Genomic DNA, 25,066 nt, shown 5'->3' with positions numbered 1-25,066 from the left:
GTGGTCAGAGATGCCCCTGGGTAGAATGTCGATCGTGTCAACCGTGCCCAGTCCCCCCCCCCCAGGAACAGAAAGTAGTCAATGCGAGATAGGCTATTGTGGACTGCGGAGTAAAAAGTGTATTGGGTCGCTGCGGGGTGTAAATGTCGCCATATATCTACAATGCCCAACGCATCTAAAAATTCAGGAAGAGGTGAAGGTCCTCTTGTGCGGGCCCTAGTGGGAAAGGCGTCTAACGCGGAGTCTATGATGGCATTCAGGTCCCCCCCAATGATTGTGTCACCCTCAGGGAGGTCAAGCAGGAATTTACCCAGTGCAGGTAATGTGACGGAGTGTAGTGCCGGGGGGATGTATACCGATACCACATTAAGCGGTCTACCCTCCCATTGGCCATGTATCGCCGCGAAGCGTCCCTGGTCGTCTGTTGCATGGTGTGTGAGTATAAAGGGTGATGACTTTTTCAGTAGTATCCCCGTCCCCCTGGACCCTGAAGTGAAATCTGCATGTGTCGCCATCTTGTATCCGCGCCGATCAAGCGCTTTGCATGTCGTCCCCGTAAGGTGCGTTTCCTGGAGCAGAACCACATCTGGGCTCTGCCGTTTAATAGCTTGCAGTACCAGGCCCCTCTTTATTTTGTCTCCCAGTCCCCTGACGTTCCAAGTGAGCATGCGCAGAGGGGGCACCCTCACCGTTACCGTGGCAATCCCAGCGGGTGGAGTCTGAGGTAAGTCAGCCATGAGACCGTTGTGAGAGTGTCATTAGCAACGTGTCGGTGACTGGCGTGATGAGGACGAGGAGTATGCCATGATCTAGGGTGGCGTCAGGACGTGTGAAGTGAGTGATGACCAGAACCAAAAATGCAAACAATAAAACTTTAACCCCATCCCCCCTCCCTGCTCCCCTGCTCCACGGACAGAAACCCGCCCGTCTCCCCAACTTCGCAGAGTGCTTTAGTCCTTCCCCAACTATCTTACTTGCTCGTGGGGTTGGTGAGGCCCCCTCAGGCACTAAATGTGCCCACCCTACTCAGCGGCATCAAGTCCAAGGTCCGGTGCGGTATCCCCAGGCCATCTCATTTACAGTCAATCTTCAGATCAGTGTTGGTCGCCCTGGGTTAGCGGATCTTGTGTCGAGTCGGACTCCGTTGCCGCCGTGTCTTCGCGGTGAGGCGGAGGGTCGGTCCGGTCGTCCAATGGCGTGTTGTTGCGGTGATTAGTCCGATCTTTGCGTGGACGGTGACGTTGTCCCACCTGCCGCCAGCCCTCCAGCCAGTCGTGAGCAGTCTCAGGCCTATCGAAGAACCACGTCTTTCCATCAGCCACTACCCGTAGCTTGGCGGGAAACAGCATGGAGTGCGGCAATTCCCTGTCTCGCAGCGCTTTCTTCACCTCCATGAACGATTTGCGGCGTCTGGCCACCTCTGCCGTGTAGTCCGGGAAGAAGGATAAGGTCGCATTTTGAATCTTAACAGGTGGGGAGACCCTTGCCGCTTGCAGGACTGCATCCCTGTCTCTAAAATTGAAGAGTCTCGCCAACACAGGCCTCGGCGTCGCTCCCTGTTTAGGGGGCCCGCCCGGAACCCGGTGTGCTCTTTCCACCGAAAAGAAGTGGGATAGTCCTTTAGGTTTCAGTTTGTTCTGGATGAGGTCCTCGACGTAGAGGTCCATGGCCCCCTTCCCTTCCGATTCCGGAAGACCAAGGATACGTATGTTATTCCTTCGTGAACGCCCTTCTTGGTCGTCCAACTTGTCCTGCCGGAGTTTGGTGACTTTTTCTATGCGTTCCATGGCAATCTGTAGTTCGGATGTGTCGTCTACCAGTGATTTTGTGACTACCTCCACCTGGGACACTCTTTCAGCCATTTTGTGAAAGTCTGCACGCAGGAGCGTGACCTCAGAGGAAATGGAGCCCACAGTTGTCTTGACTTCCGTAAGGGTGTTCATAATGTCCTCCAACGTTATTTTTGCGGACCCCTCCGCCGCCGGGGTGGCACCCGTGGAGTTGCGTCCATTGTGCTGCGACTGTCCGTGTTGGCTGTAGGCAAATTTGTCCAGTCTGACCTGTGTAGACCCACTCCTGGTGCCTTTGCCCGCCATGGCGTTGAGACTCGTGGAGATCGGGTCCCCCCCCTCGTCCGCCGCGGATCGCTGAAGGTTAGCGCCACTCCACCCGATACGTATGCCAGGGGACTGCAGGCGGGGGTGTAGTCCGATAATACACTCAGCTGGGCAGGAGTCTTTCTAGTCCCCTCAGCGCGGGCACACCGACTCTAGTGCAGGATACCACCGGCTAGCATCTGCACGTCCGAGTGTTGTCCCCGTCTTGAAGGCCGCCGAAATGGCTGCAGCGACCTTGATGTCCCATTCCACTATGTCCGGTGGGCAAAGTACCGCGCCGCTGGCAGGCAGTGGTTGTGTCGTGGACAGGAGGGAGGCACGTTAGTACTCTTGGCCAGGGTCAGGCTGCACGTAGCCAGGCGGAGCACCACACTAGACGCACTCGGTATCCCCAATGTGTGACTATGGCGTCGTGGTCAGAGAGGAGGCTGAGGACCCGGCAGGGTGCCTTCCACTGTGTGGCCGTGCAATTATGGGCGGGTCAGGATCGCCAGTACCGCCGCTAGTGTGCCAGGTTGGTCGGGCGCTGTCGGTTTTCTCCGTGGTCATACGCGGTGCAATTTCGTCCTGAGCCGTCCCCCGGGGGCACCAGTCTTCCCCGCTGTCGGCTCACCGCTCGCGCTCTAAGATGCACCTACCCCGGGAGGGGGGTCGAAGCAGGTGAGGCCCCTCTGTCGGATCCTGTAAACGTGAGTCCCGCACGATGTGGCCGGAGGGGGGGGGGCTCACCGCCTCACCGTGTCCTGTGGCCGCTCCGTCTCTCCTTCGCCCCCGCGTTCTCCTCGTCCCCGCCGCCGCCCCACGCAGACACCAGCAGGCGGTGGGGTCCACTGTATTTTGCTGCTGGTCAGAGGGCACCTCCGCTGCTCCGGTGACAGTTTTTTTGGCCGAGTGTGAGTTCCCAGTGGAGCTCCGGGCAGCGTCACCCTCCTCAGGCCGGACTGGTCTCACTTCCGCCGGGGCTCGTGGGGCACACGAGGCCGGTGCTTCCCCTCCAGCAACAGGCCCCCACGCGTCAGTACTTGGTTCGGCGGGTTCCGGACCTCGGCGGCATCTAGAATTTCACCTGGTGGAGCCGCTCCGACCCCGGACCCGACCGCCGCCGCTTCGGGTGGGCGATGTCCCGGATATAAGTGCCGGATTAATGATTAGGCCACAGTGCCTTTAGGAGCTCTCGAACTAAGCTGTCGCCATGTTGGCTGCTAGCCACGCCCCCCATCATTAATGTTTTTAATTGGGCTCGCAGATTAATTTCATTTTGGAGCACCACTGTGCCTCATTTTATTCCACCACACACCTTGTCCACATCTACACCATGAGGCCCCAAACCCGCACCAAACGTAACAGCTTGGGAAAAAGATTGCTGACAAAGAGCCCCTCATAGGGTGCCCATCAGGCATTGCAGCACCAGCCTGACGAGGAGCAAGAACTATGATGACGCATGACACCCAACTGGGTATGTGAGGGCCCCACTTCCTAAATTGGGAGACCCCCATGCATGTCCACCTTAGGGTATGTGTGTTTACCGACCCAGCCATCTCCTTCCTCCCCAACAGGAACTGCATACCTCTTCTCCTCAAAATATTTTGGAAGTAATTGAAAAACACCCAAACCTATGAATATAGATCGACTGGGATCCTTTTTAGGGCTCATAGAATAATATGCTAAATTTGTTGAGATTTTAGCCTGCAAAACTGCATGGTTACGCAAACTGTTAAAAAAAAAAAGCAAAATACTTGTGGGATGAAGAGTGAGACAATAGTTTTGAATCCATAAAGTTAGAAATTCTTGTTGCCTGACCACTTAAACCATTCAACATTAATGATATAAGCATTAATATCACTGATGCCAGCAACTATAGTCTAGCGGCTGTGTTAAAAGGAGCAGTGGTTGTGAACAAATTGTGGCATTTGCTTCCAGAGCATTGCATGTACCAGAATCTACTTACTTCTCCATAATAAAAGACTCCCACCTTGTTGTGATGTACACAGTACTTTCAAAAACCTTATGTGGGGGAGTTAGTTTATCTTCAGAACTGGTCACAAACCACGGGTTGATCTATTCAGCACCTCTGGAGGAGGTAGGGTCACTCCTCGTATTGCCATATGGCAGTACACGCTTAAAGAATTTCATTTCACCCTTAAATATGTGGCCGTTGTAAAGAATCTTGCTCTTGCTGCTGATTGTTTGTTGAGATTACATTTTTGTGAGACAGATTCTCAGCAAGAATATTTAGATGACCTGGAGATGTTATGTGCAACTAGCTTTGTAGACGTTGCCATGAAAGGGGCATTGTCTGAAGTTCATTGGAGGAGCACACTAGAGGATGATTGTGACATACAAATTATGAGATACCTGGCTCAAGGATGGCCCAATTCTAAGATGTTACATGATAACTTAATTACTAACCAGAAGGTTGCTGGTGAACTATCAGTGGTCGATGGTGTGTTGCAAACGTGTAGATTACTAGTGGGTCCTAACGGTTTGCAGAATAAAGTCCTAAACTTAATTCATTATGGGCATATTGGTGTCCGTGCCACGAAACGCCGATTGAGAGAAGATTTTTGGTTGCCTGTGGTTGATAAGGGTGTAGAACATTTTTGTCAGGGATTTTTGTGCATTACCAACAAAATGCAAGTGACTACACCTGGTCCTGTCACACCTGTAATCTGCTGTAATTTTCTATGGCACAGATGAGCAATTCTGGTCATTTTGGTGTCTTGTTGAGTCTGCCCAAATTTGGTCTTGTTTTTTGATAGATAGTGTTCTAAGTTGCCTGAAGTAAATATTGTGGAGAATATCAACTTGTGTGTCCTCATTGAGTTTCTTCAAGAGGTCTTTTTAGGAGAGTGGCAGGTACCCTGAAGAGTTATATATTGACAATGTTCTTCAACTTGTGTCCAGAGAAAAGCTTGCATTTTTGGCATCTTTGGGGATTTGGCACGTGTGGACTTCCCTTTATCACTGTAATAATGGATTGGTTGAGAGAGGGAATCATGTGTTTAAAGATCAACTGCAGTTCGGGAATCACACGGCTTGGGGATCTATATGAGAAGGGCCGCTTCAAATCCCTGCAGGAGGCACAAAAGGGTGTGAACAGGGGTTTTATGTTCTGCTTTACATATGTACGAGTGCGTCAGGCCATCAAGACTGGGCATCCATACTACCCAACCGAACCCACTACTTTAAGGGCTTTACAGGCGATGTTGGCGGGCGAAGAACGTCGAGGTCTAATCACTAGACTATATAACGCATCGCTGTGCGAGCGAGACCAGCAGGAGCACCCCTCTTTTGTGAAGTGGCAGGTAGTGCTGGGAGATGCTTTCATCCCAGATGTGTGGCTTGCCTGCTGTACACTAACTGGCTGTCTGACAGCAAATTGCAATCTAAGAATAATGCACTTTAAGTTTCTGTACCAATTATATTACACCCCGTTGCAGCTTTTTCGACATGGTCTGCGAGAGAATACTAACTGTGTGCGGTGTGGGGTGGCGAAGGCTGATTTCATGCACGTGGCGTGGCAGTGCGGGCGGGTACCCCAGAACTTTGCCTACTAGGGTATGTAAAATGTCTCAAGCCCTGTAACGGGCGAATAGTTGCACTGTCTACCCTGTTTGCGAGGAGAGCTGTGGCACAGTGTTGGGGTGCGAATGCGGCTCCGACCAAACAAAAGTGGCTCTGTTACCTCCTGTACTTTTTCTTTTTTTTATCCTCATTGGCCTTCTCGCTGCCCATTACTCCACGAAGCCGCCCATGGGCTTTTTCATCTCGTATACTGGCTGTATAGGAAAAAGGCTTGTGCAGCGCTATTTAGAATTAGATCTCTCCTCCAGGCATGGCCACTTTTGTATGTGGAACAGAGCAGAGAGTCTTCCTCCAGAGCGCAACCACCTTATCCTCAGGTCTTCACCCGGCCTGGGAAGATTCTACAAGCGAGATAGGCAAAGGCTTTATCATTAGATTTATATTTTTGTCCCAAAAAATTCAAACACAAAACCCACTCCCTCACCCAAAACATAGCAAAAATGGTGACCAAAATCTGTACCTTTTTTTGGTCTGGTCCGAAATATCTAATTTGGCAATAAATCTCATCGCTCGTAGCCAATCCCGCTCTGTCGGAGGTGCCGGAGAAACCCATAATTTACATATCTCTCTCCGGGCCAGCAATATAGCATAAAACATAAGTTTAGCGTCATCGTCTGTACCCTTACCTTGCAGATCCAGTCTCCCGGTTAAGACTAATTCAGGGCTTACCTCGATCTGCTGGCCTAGGGCTGTTGACAGGCAGCTACTCACGGTCTCCCAGAATTCTCTTATCTTCGGACAAAACAAACATGTGTAGATCGTCTTCATTAGGACTCTTGCACTTTGGGCAAACCACCACACCACCAGAATTGAATTTAGAAAGTCTTCGGGGAGACCAGTACGCCCTGTGAATCGTAAAAAAATGATTCCGCCTTGAATTTGCAGGTTTAACTATTTTATATAGCATAGACATTGTTACTTGCCATTGGTCTTCTGTCGCGATCTCCGGCAAGCAGTCGCCCCACAAGGTCTCAGGCAGCATAAAGGGGCCGTCTTCCATCTCGAGTAGCAGCCAATACCTGAGGGCAACTTCTTTTTTAAATAAAGTCTGAAAAAAGCTTTTCTTCACATTCATTGTGGACTCCAATTAAATTCCCCATTTCAGTTGCCCAACTCTGGATCTGCAAATATTTAAACCTAGAAAAGCTCCGGCCCCATTCCTGTTCACAAAGTCCCCAAGAGATCAACTTGCCATCTGGAAATAACTCTTTCCATCGCTGAGGTCCAGCCTCTCTTAGTGGTATAGCCAGGGCATCCTTTGGCCAGCGAGGAGACCCTGGTGCGTCCCAAATCAGAGCCATATAACTGTAGTATGGAATTTTTATTGGTCTCCTGATTCTAAACCAGAGCTCTGTCAAGTCTCTTAGAATCTTTAACCTAACCTTTTTAAAACATTTCGGATCCGCAAACTTATACCAAAAGCCATGCTCATTATAATTACTCTTTCTAAGCATTGCACAAAACATTTTCCCAATCCCTGAAAAAGTCGGGGTACCCAACAGCATTCTACAATTTTTTAACAGGAAGGCCCATGAATAAATTTGAAAGTCAACTGTTATCTACTGTACTGTAAAGCTCAGTTACAAACATATGAGGAGGAACTTCCTGAAACTTCGCTCCCGAAGGACTTCTGGGCCCCGCTAACGGCATGCTTGCTAACTTACCCAGACTCAGTATGATTCTATATGTATATGTCTGTGTAGGTTCCCTTTCCAGGCTCACGAACTGCCCTCCACACAGCTCCATCGTGGGAGTACTCTTCTGTCCCATCATTTTTGTTGGTGGATTGCTTATGATTTTGATGCAGGTCAAATTCCAGGTCTGTGAAACGTCAGCTTTTGCTTTCACTGTCTGATGTTAATGTGCCAGATGTACGTTTCTTATTGCTTTGATATTCTATTCGTTCCAGTCCCGGGGGCGGGTGGGCGGCAACAGGGAGGGGGGGTTGGTTTTGGGGGGTTACTATTGCAATACCAGTCATGCCTATTACTGTTTCTATGTCTGATGAAAATCAATAAACAAATAAAAAAAATTAAAAAAAGATCAACTGCAGTTGCCATTGATTATTGGTTTAGAATAGAAATCTGTATTCAGGGACATGTCGTGGGCAATGAGGACCACACCGCACATCAGTACTGGATTGTCACCTTTTACCTTATTGAGAGAAAGAGTAGCTGGGTCGAAGCTGAGTGGATGGTTAGAAAGAGAGTGAATAAAGTAAAGCTGGAAGTTGTTATGCCAGGTGTAAAATTCAGAATAAATACTGTACGGTAGGCAAGGAATATCGTATTCTTTTCCATCAAGATGGTTGACTGGGTCAGGATAAAGAAGCCAGGCCATGTGCAGAAAGGATTTTCTCATTTCTCTGCTCCTGGTCAACTCAAAGAGGTCAGGGCTTAGATGGTAGTGTTGGAAAACAGTGTGGAACAAATCTTTTGTCTGAAAAAGATTCAGTTGGAGGAGTATTTAACCATATTTCAAAGATGCTTACCAAGTCATCTATGAGACATAGTGTGTATATATATATGCACCTACCCCAATGAGATAAATCAGACATGTAGAGAATAATCAGTGTCATTATCCAGAATTTTATATAAATATAGATTCTTTATTGTAGTCATCATCATATAAAAATAAGTCTATATATATATCACAGTACAACACATTCCAATAGTCCATGAATAACTAAAGGACTGAGCTAGGGATTAATTAGTGTGAATCCAATGGACCTATTTGGGATAATGTGAAGGTATTTCATAGTGAAGCCTAACCAGCCTCACCACATAATATCCTACTTTCCTAATGTCCCACATCAAAGTCTTTAATACCTTTTTGAAAGGTAATTTCAAAGCTGCACAGTATCATGGTGGGGTAGGAGGGATGAGTGTGTTATATCTGAACAAGGACATGAGGAGAGGAGGCGGACTCAATTAATGTACACCATTTTGCAGCATGTCATACCATTTTCCAGCAATATCTGATTTGAGCTTTTTAGAAACCATTCTGTTGATTAAGCCAGTGAAAGGTAATACACAGCTGTTCGCCCACAACCAATGGCCACAGCGGAGTGAAAAATAGCACATGAGACACAGCCATTTGCCTACAACCTTGGGGCTAGCAGCGCAAGTCAGGCAGAAGTTTGAAACATTAAACCATACCCACTCCCACCTCCTTGTGGCTCTTTACAAGAATGTCTGTGTTAATACCTAGATGGTGCGACAACACCAACGAGAGGAACTACAGATGGTCGGAGGCAACCTTTAATCAAGAGTAGGAGAAAAAGTGGGAACGAGTCGGAGTAATCTCAAAGAGGGGAAGGAAGTAAGCTCTCTAAATTCAAAGTATAATATTTGTATAAAAGGGACCCACCGGTCAGCGTAAGAAATTAATTTGAGGTCCAGAGCCAAGGACAGTTTTTCCTTCTCTAGTATATGCCATAATTTGTGTAGCTAGGAAGTATGATCTGGAATCTTACTGGTGCCTAAAGGGACAAAACCACCTGATGAGCAGCACCAAGGGCCAGTGCAATTTGCCTACCCCGAGTGAATGTGGAGGGAAAGTCAGAGGGTTTGGGAGCCCTAAGATATTGTATGCAGGAAACCTAGGGATGGAGGTATGAAAATATCAAAGAGAATTTGATTTCTAAATCTAGTAAGTTTCTGCCAATGCGATTAAAGATGAAGGCGGGCCCTGGGATTTCCACACCCCCGCCAACAACCCTCAGAATGCCCTGAATTCCGTCTGCGAATTTGATCTGGTGTTTGGTATCAATAAGAGACGATCTTGTAGGCAGTTTCAGTACTGACCATGTTGTGTGCTATGTGGTCAAGTTGTGTGCTGTGTGGCGAACCCTGAGAAAAATGGCTTCCCATTCCTTAGGGGTGAAAGCCCGCCCCATCTATCTTCCAGTGAGTCTATCCCTTGGTTTTTGCAGGATGGCATTTCTGGCAAGCATGGTGTATAATTCAAGTATGAGATGTTTATCAGCCTTCTTAAGCAGTAGCCCTTTCTCAAATGGAGTCAAACGACACCTGCTCTTGTCCGATATCCCAAGGAGGTCACCCAGCGCTGAAGCTGTATATATAATCAATATGTTCCATCCTTGTGATAGGGTAGTCAGCTTGTAATTCATTGAATGGGATTAGCCCATTCCCGTCACATAGAGATCCGATACTTTTGCAGCCCCCCTCCTGCCATCGTTGAAGCAACCCTGATGTCAGCCCTAGGGGAAAATCCGGGTAACCTAAAATCGGCCTAATTGGAGACGGGAATGTAGTGAGGCCAAATCGCACCGCCACTGCATCCCATACTTTAAACGTGGGGCTCGTGATCGGGGAAGAGTATAAGCTCCAGGCTCTGTGCTTACATGGTAACCATACCTCTTTCCTTATACTAGAGCCTGAAATGGCTTGGTTCATAAAGGAGCAATACTTTTCAGATATTGAGTGGTTCCATTCCACCAAGAAACGTTTTACCACTTGGAAATATCGGAACACCATCAGGACCCCCAACCTTTTTGTGACAATAAAGTAACCTTTTATGGAGGCGAGGTCTTTCACCACCCCTCAAGAAGTTGCATATCGCTAGTTGCAAGGGTTACAGAGTCTTAGGAGGAGGGATCAGAGAGATTGTCTGAAAGATGTATAAAATGTGCTGGAGTATGGTGAATTTTTTTAGCTGCTATTTGGCCATTCTTAGACAGCAGAAGTTGTCTCCATGAAGCTAATGCTCTGTTGGGAGATAATTGGGGAATAATTATAATAGAGAGTCCTGGAAAGGAACTGGCCAATTTTACACCAAGATAATCAATGGAATTCTTTGCCCACTGAAACGGAAATTGAGCATGCAGTTCAAGTTTGTGGGCAGGCTCTACGGAGAGGTTCAGAATCTGATATTTCTGAAGGTTTACTTTAAACCAGATACCCCACCAAATAGATGGAGTTCAGAAAGCAGTGCAGGGGGTAAGGATATGGGGTTGGTTATGTATAAGATTAAATCATCACATAAAGGCTAATGAGATGTTGGTCACCTCCAAATGCAACAACGGTGCTGTCAGGATTATCTTGCAGCCGTTGTGCCAAGGATTCCATATGAGTCGAAGAGAAGCTGGGATAAAGGGCACTCTTGTCGTGTGCCCCGAGATGTTAGAAATGAGGAGGAAGAGAGGCAATTAGCCATCACCAACACCCTAGGTACGCTATAGATGCATAGGATCCATCGACAGAACCCATCCCCAAAGACAAACTGGCATAAGATTGCGAGGAGATAAGACCATTGTACGCAATCAAATGCTTTTTCTGTGTCTATGGAGGGGAGCAAAGCCGCCCTCCGAGATCTTTGAATCTTATCCAAAAAATGGAGAAGGCGCTTGGTGTTATACCTGCATTGACGCGCCGGAATGAATTTTTGCTTGGTCGGGCTTGATTAAACCCGGCATGAGTGGGTTCAGGCAATGTTCCAGGAACCAGTGAATAGTTTGGCGTCTGTATTCAATAAAGAAATGGGTCCATCAGAGGCACACATCAATTCAGGTCCTTTCTAGGTTTCGGGATAACCGAGGTAGCGGCTTCTAACATAGAGGGAGAAAGAGAGACAGAATCTGCAAATGAATTGTACAGTCTAGTAAGTATGCGCAAGCTCTTGACAGGTGGGAAATTGCCAGTATTACTTTGTCAATACATATTGGTTGCTCTAATGCCTCTAACTCCGTGGAAGGAAGGGTAGTTAGTTTAGCTTCAGTAAGATCAGGAGAGGGTCTTTATGAGAGCGGACCGTGGTAGAGTAAAGGGAGCTATAAAAGGCCTGGAAAGCAGAGGGAATCTCTGCATTAGAGTGAGCTGTTAAATGAGGGCCCGAGTAAATCTCCCTAATTGTACCTGCGTGGGTTTGGCTGCGAAGGCGATGAGCTAGCATCCTCCCGCATTTATTGCTGCTGAGATAGAATTTATGTTTGAGGCAAACTAAAGTATATTCTGCCCGATCGAGATCAAGACGTTTAAGGAGGAACCTCTTTTTCTCCAGTTCCCTCCAAACCTCAGGGACGCCCATCCCTTTATAAATGTCCTCTAATTCGTATACGTTTTTTCTAAGATTAGCAGCTTATTTTGGCGTTTCCGATTCTCAGCAGTTAAAAGCGTGATAAGTTCTTCCCGAACTACAAGTTTCAGGGCCTACCAGACAGAAGATAGAGGGACCTCACCATTGTCTTTAGTTCGGAGATAATCGGTAATACTATGTCGAAGGGACCCTTGACGCTTGAGACTGCAGCAATGGATCTCTGAGACACCAGTGAGAAGACAGTGGGTTAGTCACATTAATTTGGAAGGATAGGGATAGTGGGGCATGATCCGACAGAGAGCTGGGAGCACTGACTGCCTCCGAGAAAAGGGCCAAAAGAGACGCAGTGGCGAGAAAGAGGTCTATGCGTGCATAGGTTTTTAATTGGCTGCTGAATAGAATGAGTTGTCTCTAGAGACTCGGAGCAAAGACATCCTGTAACCCACAGTCTGCCATCCACTGTAGACCCGAAGCAGAGCAAGCTCCCCTTTGGTCAGAGCCCTGCCCAGTCCATTACTAAGTTCATGTCGCCTCGATCAAAAAGTCGGAGTCTGGGGACATGAAGACAGGAGTCAGGGAATTTAGGATGAAGGGTTCTTGACATTAAATAGGTGCATATATGTTTACTAAAATAAAATGAAAGGCGCCCAATTTAAGTGAAACTGCAAGAAGACGCCCCTTGACTTCAGTGATCGTGTCTGGTACTTCTGGCTACCCCCTTCTTGGAGAGGCCAGAGGACCAGTTCTGGCGAGGGAACCACTGGGAGTGCATTCTGGGTCTATCTTTTGAAAGTAGGTGTGTCTCCTGTAAAAGGCCAATGTCGCTGCCAGACTGTTCCAGAAATGAAAGCACAGTGGGCCATTTGATGGGATTGTTAAGGGACCGTACATTGAGGTACAATGGCCCAAGGGCGACAAGAAAGCACACAGGAGGTGGGCAGATGGAGGGCGCCGAGGTCGGGAGCCCCCTGACGTAGTCTGTATGAGGGAGCTCCCACCAGTTTGCCATCCAAATTTGAAGAATTGGAAGGGCGTTCAAACTGTCCAACGTACCTCCAAGTGGATAATGAAGTACAGGTCTTCACCGAGGATCACAGCTTCTATAGGAAGCGCTGCTGATATTGAGGGGGCCACAAAGGCTTCACAGTCAATAAAGTTTTCCAATGACTGAGCAGTCATTGAGCGTGGGGCAGGCCCAGGGCAGCAAGGTCATCAATCAATGCAGAGCAAGAGTCCAGGTAAACAATCCCTGGGCCAGGAAGCGGGGACCAAAACTAGGTGCATGGCAATGGGGATATAAGTAGAGCCAGGGGGAGGCACCCACAAGCACCGCACGGGAACGTCCCCAAAGCGTCTTGAAGGTGCTCAAGGGAGCGGGGACCCCCAAAACAGCTGGCTCCAAAATGTCCTGCAATAGTGACTGTATGTGGGGGAGGGGGGCAGATGATACACTGTTGGTTGCTGTGGCCAGTGCCTGGATGTAGAGGGGCCGTCAAAGCAGCTAGCAGCAGATCTCTATTCCACACCAACAGCTGCCGATGAAGGGCCACGGCAGACTGTAGGGCCTATGCGCCATCCGCTGCTGCCATGTGGCCTCCCAGTGCAACTAGGTAACATAGGTGAGTGGCCACCTTGAGGTCACTGGACTCTGCACGTCGTAGGTGTAATAGTCAATTGGGGGGGCTAGCTCTGGAGGGTAATAGCCCCTATTCAAACAGGAAAGCAGTGTTCAGGCCCAATGAGCCGCTTGCGCCCGACTGCCCCCGGGCCCCATCATTCCCAGTCGCCTCCACCAACCAGGACACCCTCGCAAGCCACACCAGCTCACCTCCTCTGCAGTAGTGGCAAACCGCAGTCACAGCAGGGGCAGTCTCCACTTCACGGTAGACACCACGGGCCACAGCTGATATTATTCCGATCCACCGCTTTGGGCAGCTGCTGTGTGTACTTCTGGCCCCTTCTCCGCTACGCTTCGCTTCACAGGGCTAGGCAGGCCATTCCCAAAAACAGGTAGGCTTGGATGATCTTCGATCATGAAGGTTGAGAGAGAAATGGCAGGAAGGGCGCTGTAGAAGGTAAAAGAAGCAGCAGGGATTGAAAGACTGAGAAAGACGTCTCACTTGCCCGCCATCTTGGCCACCCCCCCCTGGTTTGAGCTTTTTTTATCCGAGTTCAGCCTTTTGTTGTACTCTCCAGAATGTTCTGCTTTTGTGGACATTACTTTGGGAGTTCGTCTATATGAATTATGTGCCAGTAGAAGAATAAGTTACTTACCTTTGGTGACACTTTTCTGATGAGTACTTTTATTTTGTTGTATATTTGTCATTGTCCTCCTGCCTCCCCTCTTCTGAGGACATGTTCTGCTCCTCAGTAATCTCTTTTTCTATTGATAGTGATAAACAAGTTATGTATATTTTTGATCAAATTAGGTCTGGGGATGTGTGCTCCTCCTATTTTTGCATTATAATTTCTACATACAAGAAAAACTTGAACAATTATATAAAGCAGTTTTATAGTCTTTTTAGGTTCTAGCTTACGGTTTGCTAAAGACATCCTGGGGATATTCATAAACATAATATAACGTGTATTTGTAACGTGCACGTTCACCCAAGGTTGCCTATAACAGATGTTTATTGTTACCCAACTCGGTGGTACTCAGAAAGTTGACCTAGGAATGCATTCTGTCTGTTGCTTGCCATTGGCTTTGTGGTTTGTTAATCATGTTTTCTTGCTTTTCGTTTGCTTTTCGTTTGCTGGCTTTATTTGTTTTAGTGTGTCCAGCTTGAGTTCGTACCTTCCCTTGTCCAAACCTTATTTGCAGGATCTTTCCGATTGCTCCCTTTCTGTAAACAGGCCTGTAAATCTTGTTTGAATGCATGGCAAATGTGACGAGATACAAAGACCAAAGTCAAATGTCAGGCGCTGTCTTTCGAGGGTACTTGTTTACTTCTGTTTCTCTGACTTCAAAGTGAGAGGATTTATATGACACTCTTGCTGGATACTGGTGGTAGGAAAGAGGTTTTTTTCTAGCACACAGTAACTTTTAAATGAACCCTATAAGTATTTCAGAATTAGGTACACAAATGAAGCACATTTTTTTTGTTATTTCTGAAGTGTGTTGGAAACAAATACTTTAATATGATCAAAACAAATCATTACACTAGATGATGCAATTTCCACACATTGCTACCACACCATCAATACTCCACTCTATGCCACTCCACTCTGCACCACTCCACTTTTCACCACTCCATGCCACTGCACTCTGCACCACTCTACTCCACTCTGTGCCACTCCACTCTGTGCTACTCCGCCACTGCACTCTGTGCCACTCTGTTAACCACTGCACTCTACGCCAATGCACTCTACACAACTGCACTCTACGCCACTACCTTCCACTCTGCATCACTGTACTCTACGCCACTGCTCTATTCGCTACAGTACTCTACACCACTGCACTCGGACATTCTACTCTGAACACTGCACTTTCCGCCACAGAACACTGCATCACTCTACTCTGTGCCACTCTGCTCTGTCCCACTCTACGTCACTGCACTATATTCTGCAACACTCAATGCTACTCTACGCCACAGCACTCTATGCCACTCAACTCTGCACCACTGCCTTTTGCATCCTAATTCTACACCATTCTATACCCTTAGCTCTATTCAGCGCCACTCCAGTATGCACCACTGCACTCTACTATGCCCCACTCTAATGTACACCACTGCATTCTACCACCCTGCATTGTACGCCACTGTATTCAATGCCATTGCACTAAATGCCACTGTACCTTATGCCACCAAAAAACTGCAACACTCTACTCCAATGCACTCTACACCAGTGCCACTTCAGTGAATTCCACTCTACGCTGCATCACACTATACCACTCCAACACGCTCTGCCCCTCCACTCCAAAACACTTTACTCCACTCTTCACCATTCCACTCTGTGACACTTCATGCCACTCTCCTCTGTGCTACTAGCTTGTGTACAACATGTCTAAAACACAGTGGCAAAGCCAATAGCTCTTGCATAGGCGAGACAGATTGGCTTTGTCAATGCTTGATTTCTTATTTCATTGTTCCAAGAGTAGCAGGCAGTTGTTTTCTAATAACAAAATAAGAATAAAAGAACGCAACAAGCAAACTTGCTGCTGCAATTCATTTTTAAATGATACATTACTGCTTTATATGATCATGTTTTTCTTTGTGTATGTAGACAAGACATTATCATGTAAAGTAGGAGGCACAATCATGCCTAGCCCCAATTTGAGCATTTTAAAAACCAGTGGGTAGGAGGGGGGTTCATATCCACACTTAAGGGAGGTATGCTCACACATAGTAGATGAGTCTTTACAAATAAGGCATTCTGGTAGAACAACTGTGCCTGAAGTCCCCAACATTTTCTAGAAATATTGTTATTTTTGCCCTTTTTAAAGCTGGGAAATTAGGCAGAGCTGAAATCTGCGGTTCCCTTACTAAACCTATATGTTACACCTGGTAGCCAGACCTGGCGGTGCATGGCGCTGGATGATTGAATTGACTGAAATATATTTAGTGATTGATCCCATTCTGAAACCTTGAGACAAGTCCAGATGCGGAATATTCAAAAAGATCGTTTATCAAAACAGGTAACATGTTTTTTAAGGGAATTAATCTAAATATTTGCCTAACCAGAGGGACAGCGACTTTGATAAACTACTGTATATTTGATTAAAGTGAAAGAAAACTTTCTTTCCCAAGAATATCAGTTTTACGAACTATCACTCCCTCTCTGACTTCCTAAATCTACTTCAACTTTTTTCAGAAAGCGTGCTTGATTTTTTAAAAATGTTTTTCTTCACAAAATGTCCTGTAAATGTGCTGTTTATTTTGAATGTCTATTTGATTGTGTGGTGATCTTTTGCAGGAACTAATCAAAATAAATGTTACAACACCGAATCAGAATGAACACGCACAAGTACAGGTGAGTCCATGTTAATTTTTTAATAATTTATGTCAGTCAGTCAGTCAGAATACTTTATTTCGATAAATCAATATCATAAAACGACAATGGTACAAAACAACACTCACATTGAGTACATTATTTACACATCATTTTAATATAAAACCAATTAAGAAGGTGTTCTCAGTGCTTTCATGACTTGAAAATCACAATAAATAGAATAAAAACATACCAAATTATTTGCCCTAGCAGTTAATTATACAGTAAAAACATCATTGGAAAATACAACCCTAAACATTTATGTACCCATAGTCATCCTCCTGTTCTTAATTCTCACAGCACTCACTAAAAAACTAGCAACATGAAAAATGGTCCGGGGGTCTTTAGTAATTTATGGTCATTATTACGTCTTTGTTTGCTTAATTAGCATTCGTTTGCAAGATTTCCCGTTCTGTAATTCAGGTTTTTGTAATCTCTTTTTATCCCTTATAGGTAACTCTTGTATTCAGGTTGTCTCAGGGGCAAACATACATAAATGACCTTCCAGTGAAGAGTGGGGTCAGCCGGCTGATGTTCGACACCGTTATATGTGAGTATTCTTGTGACCTAGCTAGATGGAGGGCTGTAAGGCCATTATTAGACTATTAGCCTGCATTCAGACTGCAAAGCACCCGGACATATTAAATCCTGCTTTTTCAAAATATTTGTTCAGTGCTGCGGTTACACATGCCCTGCATTCCTTAAATGTACTGCTTTATGCAGTTTGCAGAATATTCATTGTCGTTCCCACAGTCAATGTCCATTGGCTCTGGGTTGCGCTGGCAGGAAAAGTTTACAAAATGCAGTTGACGGCATTTAATCCCTCTCTAAAATAATCTTTCAAGCTTACATTTATTTTTACTTGTATTACTGGCTTAAAGTAATTGCAAATGCATCATTTGTCACTATACTTGTCCACAGTCTGCTCTTCTATGCCCATAGGTGGTTTCCTATCAATTCCAAAAGAACACTTTACATGATTGCCCTGCATCACTCCACTCCTTACGGACTACAGTCCTGGCATGCTTATTTTGTCTTACATTCTTGGTTCCCTTGCTCAGCACTACAAAACATCCCAAAGGGGTAATGAAGGAAGGGAAAACCTACTGATAAACTGAGTATTACGTTATATCTCCATAGTCGCAAACTTCAAGCTGCCTTTTATGTGTTGCATTCTAGAAAGTTCCCTATATATTAATTTCTCGCAGCCTGCTTGCATGCATTGTAGGTGGCTTGCATTGACTTGTTAAAACTTTAGATAATGTATCTGTGGAAATAAGGAAAACTAAAAAAATGTTTTAGACCACTGTCTTTTACTCCACCCCCTTCCTGCTAATTCCTGATGCACAGAAACTACACAGAGGAGCAAATTGTGAAACAGGTTGACCTATTTCTTTTTTTTTGAAAAACCTTTATTTTATAAAATGAAGACAGATACAGACCTACAACCACCAAGGCCGGTCAGTAATGCGAAGCAAAAAGAATAAATCAGTACACAGCTCATCAGCCGACAACCCATGGGTTCGGCAGCGTAGAGGCATGATGTGGTTCGAAGCATCTGGCAGATGAGGATAAATAAAAGGTTTTTATATTTTATTACATACAAACAACAAACAACAAACCCCACAAGAAAAAGAGTCGAGGCAAAGGTATCAATATAAGGGCCGCTACGTGTGGCATAAGGGAGACAACGAAAAGCAAGCATCAAGAAATCATGGAAATGGGGAGCGGGGACCAAGAGCAAGCAATATTGCACAGCAAATAGAAAATCAAAAATACTGGAACGAACAGTCAAGAAGAGCTTGTAGTATCAGGGGGTTCTGCAAGGGGAGGGACACAAATCTCTCCACGATACGAGTTCCACTGACCCCAAATCCTATCCCACTTCTTGGGCCTACCTCGGGAGATGTATACAATTTTTTCTCTAAACATGCACCAGTCCATGTTCTCCTCCCAGGCCGAGACCAGCGGTGTCCTATGAGACCCCCAGAGCTGAGCAATGTCTCTTTTTGCAATAATGTTGCCCAGCGTGACCCATTGAGTCTGAGCAACGGTACAATCATTCGGTTCCCAAACATTCAGCAAACAGCGTCGGGCCTCAGGAAGTAGCCCGACGCCAGTCACTTCTCTCATCACTGCATGCACTCGATTCCAAAAAACCACTACCGCCGGGCATTCCCATATAATATGGAGGAAAGTAGCAAGCAAACCACATCCACGCCGACATAACCCATCCACAGAATAGCCCATATGCATCAATCGTGGACCCGTGACATAGACACGATGAAGAATCTTGAGCTGCACCAGTCGGAGACGCGCCGGAATAGCGACTTCTTTCGGAGAGGATACTGCAGCCTGCCAGTCCTCATCATCTAACTCCAGCCCGTCACCAGTCCATGCCTCACGTAGCTGTAGGAGAAGGTCAGAACGGGTATTAATAAGTTTTTTGTATATGAGGGAGATAGTGCTGTCGGGGACATGTCCATCCAGCACTCTATCCTCCAAGGGAGAAGACTCCGGAATCGAGATACCAGCAGGGAAGACCGAATCGAGCGCATGGCGGATTTGAAGGTATCGAAAATATTCTCTGTCACTCAGCTTATATTCCCGTTTTAACTCGTCAAAAGTTTTGACTCTTGGTGGCCCAAAGATCACCCACTTTGCTGATGCCAATAAGGTCCCATCTATCGAACCCCTTCGAAGACCACAGACCACCCAATCTCTCAGCTGCATATAGAGGAGTCGCCCTAGTAAGTTTATCAGTCCAGCCCGTGGCCGATGTTGCACTATCCCATACACGTATTGCCACCGCAGTGGGGCCCGTCAAACACCTCCTGTCGGTCTTGGAATAAAGCGCTCGATTATAATCACCCCCGGGCAGTAGCCACCTATCCATATCATAAGCGGGATTAGGAACAGGCCCATACATGGCATGGTTAATAGCACTTAACTGGGACACCCAATAATAGCGTTTGACATCCGGTAAAGCTATACCACCGTCATACCAGGGCAAAGTCAACTTCGCAAGCGCTATGCGCGGCCGCCCGCCCCAAACCAATTTCCTCTGGAGGCCCTCGATTTCTCGAAAGTAACCAGCTGGAACCAGATCCAGCGTGTTCTGGACGGCGTACAAGAACCGGGGAAGGGACATCATTTTAAACAAAGCTGCCCTCCCGAAAGGGGAAAGAGGCAACCCACACCAAGCCGCCACATCCGACCGAAGTCGGGCAAGCGGAGGCAGTAGATTTCGCTCGAATCGGACCTTGGGGTCCAAAGAAATATAGATCCCCAAGTACTTGAAACCAACACTGGAAACAGGTATAGGGCAGTAGCGAGGCAGAGAAGGCTGTCCACCCGTAAGTGGGTAAATACAGGATTTAGTCCAGTTGATAACCAAACCAGAGTTCTTCCCAAAAGAGCACAGGACATCAAACAGGACACCCAATGACTTACGGGGAGAAGTGAGGTACAACAATATATCATCGGCATAAAGAGACACCCGATCCTCGAAGGTAGGAGACCACCGTATGCCCTTGAGCGAGGGCTCCCATCGGAGCCACGCGGCAAGGGGTTCAAGAGCCAGCGCAAAAAGGAGAGGCGACAAAGGACAGCCCTGTCTCGTGCCACGCCCGAGGACAAAAGGATCCGAGGCCCTTCCATTAACCACCACCTGTGCAAGCGGTTGTTCATATAGAAGTTTAACCCACCCAATAAACTTAGGACCAAACCCAAATTTAGCGAGAGCAGCCCACAAATAAGGCCACTCCACCGTGTCGAAGGCCATCGAGGCGTCAAGGGAAACCAAAATGGCCGGTTCCGCAAGAGACCCCGCCCTCGCCAAGACACCGCGAAGGCGACGGAGATTGAGTGCAGTATTACGGTGGGGGATAAATCCGGACTGATCAGGGTGCACCAAATCACCGATCACCGTGATCATGCGTCTCGCCAAGATTTTAGCGAGAACCTTGGGCTCCACATCAAAGCGAGATTGGCCGATATGACGAACAGTGTTCCCGGGGTTTTCCAGCCTTGTGGATGACCACAATGGACGCCAGTCTCTGATCTCGGGGAAGAAGCCCGAGATCTCGGGGCGCCAAGAATGACCGACGAAGATACGGCGCCATTTTGTCGGGACGGTTGACCTATTTCTTGATGGTTATTTTCCAGAAGTACTTCCTTCACACAGGAATGAAATGAATATATGAAGTTGCACCTGTCCTGCAAGACTTTGCACACACCTAGCTTTTCTATGGCAACCAGAATAATATTGGGTTTCAAGAAAACCAGTAAATAAACTTGACCAACTACATGGTAAAACCACAAAACTGAATTCATCTAGCACTAAAAAGTAGATGTTATTATTGGCCCGCTTCAATTATGTGTTAAACTTGGAAGTTTGAAAGACTAGAAGGCTCTGTTGATATTGAATGTTGTGAGCTGTATGCTGCACATCGACCTCTACAGTAGGATTTCAACCCACCTGATCATGGATGGTTCTACTGAACCCTGTACTTGGTAGCTGTCTATGGTGTCATCAGCAATGGGCACCAGGCTGCTCCCAGAAACTTTGTTGCAAGTATCCTGCTCTTACACAGAACTGTGCACAGTGACCTAGGACATCAGTGAATTGTGGTGTACCAGAAAGCCCCTCAGTACCTAGAAAAACCCCAACCAGCTAGCATCAGTGTCACATTAGCTCTTCGTCCTATAGCAAAGTAACCAATGATTAGACAACCTAGAACATGCGACTTAGGACCATCTCAGGAATGGTGGGAAGTGAGAACAGTCTTTTGTTATACTCTCATACAGGAGTAAATAAGAGACACGGTAAGGTTAAAATATTTATTTTAACAACGTGATCTCATGTGCAGTATTTTAGCCAACATAAGCAGACATATGATTAAAAATAATATGGTCAGCATGGTTACAATTCCATAAAATACAAAAGGAGAAATCATATTACAATGATGATGAAAACAGGTCCTATAGCGCCTAGTTTTAACACCCTCCCTATATAGGACCTATGTATTATAAACTAAAGAAGGTCTCTGAGGCTTGGTTCGGGGGGGACCCCATTACCTTTCCGCTCAGTAAGAGTAAATTACATCTGGCTCAGCATAAGCGCTCTGCGTCCCTGGAAACGGAAATCTTCCAAGTGTCTGAAATCATGGCAAGTGTGCAATGATAAAGGCGCCAGAATCTTGCTCGGCTCACAGCTGCCAAAATGTTGTGACTAGAAAGCGTTACACGGACATGTCGAAAAACAGCCAACATGTTTTGATAACCTTGACGGCTCAGCACTCGCTGTTCAGACTAGGGGAACGATGCAAGTCTAGAGATGTCGGAAACAAACCTTTTCTCATGTGTAGACCTTTGTGAAGGCTAACGTACAAAACCAGCTATGCAGTGTCGTGTGCAAAAGCAGCAAAAGGTAAAATGGCGTTTAAACTTCTAATAAGCCATGTGTAACCTTTGGTTATCAAGGAGGGACGAAGCCACCACTTAGAGTTTGGGTCAAGGTCTTTTAATTTTTTAGTAGAGCACGTAGATAGTCTTTTACAAATCACAAGAGGTATCAGGGTGGGCTTCTGTCTGCGCAACGTTCTTCCTCTTCGGCCGTTCGGGGTCCCGCTTCCAGCTCACCCACAGGAAAACAAAGAAAACAAAACGTGGCTGTTAGTGCAGAGCTCCTAAGGTTTCAACTGATATGGGAAAGGGGGTGTGAGGGGAACGTTCGTGTCTCGGGTAGCTACCACCACCATTGCGAACACTCAGTCTATGATCCCGAAAGTGCAGTGATGAGCTGTAGATAAGCCTATGCCCGACACCTTCCTCCCACCTACCCGGTTCCTCCGCGCTTAAACGACAGTAAGGTATGCAAACGTTCACGTACCTGGCTTAGCCACGCATCCTCCTGCGCGTGGCTGGGCGATGAGTGATACCGGTGGCCTCCTGGCTTCTCCTGGGCGGTCTTTCGCTCCTCCAGTTCTCCTCGCTGTGGGACTGCGTCCTCCTCCTTCGTGTCGTCGCCGTCGCTCCTTCCGCCCTCCGGACCTCCACACCGCGAGACAACTTCTTCTCTTGGGATCTCGCCGTAGATTCCGCTTTCTCCTGTCTCGTCCTCCGGGTCCGTGTCCGCTGGGCTCCTTCCTCCTCTCCACGCCGTGTCGTCCCTGGCCACGAACAGACTGGCGTCTTCCGTGTCCGCCTTTCTTTCAGAAGGGATCGGTCCTGATAGGCCCGCGAAACGCCGTGTCATAGGGGCGGAGCTGGCCTCGACGTGGTCCAGGCAATCGTTATAGGGGCCACCCCAGTCCTGTTGAGGAGATGGAAAGTCCGTTACGGGGCTAAACAGAGGGCAGGTCTCGACCCGCTGACACCATGCTAACATAAGATGCACGCAAAAGCAGGCCTTAAACCATACTATAGCTTGAAGCCTGAATTTCCCAGGAAGGGTCGCAGCAAATGCCCTTTTACTTAAAGGGAAAAATATATTTGTATCAAGCCTTTTTTAAAGGTGCAGCACAGACATATGCCAGCTGTGTTCTTGTTGGGATGTGATAATTTAATAAGGGACATCTTCCATGCTGCATTGGTAAAGTATTGTGCTAGAATACCAGAAATGAGCGTAAGCTTGTAAATTACTGTCTGCAGTGTTTAAAAAGCCTCAGCAATCTACACACAGCCTGTCTTCGATGCAAGAGTGCATGCAGTCTGTTTATGAGTTTGTGTGTTACATGTCAAGTTTTCCTTCAATCTACATACAGGTAGGTCACCTCCTTCCAAAAAAATACGTTTTTGGGTTGTCCTGGCGAATTCTGAAACACTGTAACTGAAGTTATTAATGAGTTTACACAGTTTACAACTGATAAGAATTGTATGTTTTTCCTTATGCAAGTGCGTAGCTTATGTCTTTTCCCATTGTAGCAGGTCTAAGGTTTTTAGTGTTACCTCTTCACTTGTGAGGTCATTAGAATAATAAGGCGTCACTGGTTTCTAACCTCTTGTTTAATCAGGGTGTTGGTACGTGTAAAATGCTTGCAGCGATCGAAATAAAGAAACACAAGTCTGTTTTCGTAGATCTGTCTTTCATTGTCTTCTTCCTCTTTTATCCCGGAGACATTTTTAATTTTCAAAACCTTGTAGAAATAATCAGAATCCTATAAGTATCAGGAGGTGGAGGATATGGTATTTGTAATTTATTTTGAGAGATGGTAAACTTGTATCCTTTTCCTTTTGATTGCAGCAAGTTTAGATTCAAATAATTCAGCTGGTCAGGAACACTGGGGATCTATAAGCATTCGAATTCTGGTCCACGAGTGGCCCCTGGCATCGAGTTCAGATTCCACACTGATCGTTGTTGAGGAAGAGTTGACGGAGATCGACGGGAATGAGGTACGGTGCTTTGATGGTTTGTACTAGTAACCCTAGTAGTGGCGAGTATGAACACCTGTATGGATGTGCAGAGTGACCATTGCTGTCCTCTGTTAATGTCATAGACAGGGTATCATGAACAGGTGCATCTACTGAGAGCAAGGGCATTTCTCTTGGTGCTCTCATAGTTTGTTGTGCTGGCTAAGAAATTATCATGATGTGAAGCCATACCAATGTCAGAAGAGTGCCATACTTATTAAAAGAAAAACGTAATAATATAATATTTTGATCATTTAACTTTGTTCTTTTTCAGAAGCATGCTGCTTTGGTTCCGTTGATTCATTGGAACTAAACACATCGGTATAATAAATGGGAGGGAGAAGAACTTTGAGCATCATTACGATGGCAACGGCAAAAGGGACCGCCCGCATAGGTGCAGTGATGCCGCCATGCCAATCAGGATGCGACAGCCACCATGGCGGTTGCATCCCGCATTTTTCGCATTGAGGGGGGTGGTGCTGTGAGCAGCACCAGACGCAATGTAAAAAATGCATGTTGAGCATTTGCATGTACAACGTGGCAGGCACCGTGTGGTGCCTGCCAGCATGCAAATGTAGGGGGTATCCCCCAGGTGCACCCCCCAACACCCCGGGGGCCCGCAACGGGCCCCAATTACAAAAGACCACATGCCTTTCCATGGCGGCATCGTCGTTATGGAAAGGCCCTCTCCGCCAGGCATCCTGATATGGATATCGGTGTCTTCCAGACACCGCCACCATAGTAAGCCGAGATTAGCACAGCAGACAATCGGAGGGATTGCCTACCGGCGGAGATGCTGCTGCGACCCCCGCCATTGTAATATGGCGGGGGAAATTGGAGGGCGGGCGGGAATAGATGTCAGGCGGATCGCCACTGCCAGTCGGGCGGTAGCGATCCTCCCGACATCA

General features: G+C 46.9%; 1 protein-coding gene across 2 annotated transcripts in view; it reads left to right on the top strand.

Annotated features, from left to right (window-relative positions):
• Window positions 1-25,066, top strand: part of GINM1 (glycosylated integral membrane protein 1) — a 320,213-nt gene that overhangs the window by 83,657 nt on the left and 211,490 nt on the right. For both annotated transcript variants that reach the window (XM_078648657.1, XM_078648658.1), the window contains exons 2-4: window positions 16,671-16,727; window positions 17,199-17,295; window positions 23,992-24,140. In XM_078648657.1, coding sequence (XP_078504783.1) covers window positions 16,671-16,727; window positions 17,199-17,295; window positions 23,992-24,140 — 303 coding nt within the window. The remainder of the gene's footprint in view (window positions 1-16,670; window positions 16,728-17,198; window positions 17,296-23,991; window positions 24,141-25,066) is intronic.

The sequence above is a fragment of the Lissotriton helveticus genome, chromosome 6 (genome assembly GCF_964261635.1).
Source record: "Lissotriton helveticus chromosome 6, aLisHel1.1, whole genome shotgun sequence".
NCBI classification, from domain to species: Eukaryota; Metazoa; Chordata; class Amphibia; order Caudata; family Salamandridae; genus Lissotriton; species Lissotriton helveticus.
This window is presented reverse-complemented; position numbering and strand designations above follow the sequence as displayed.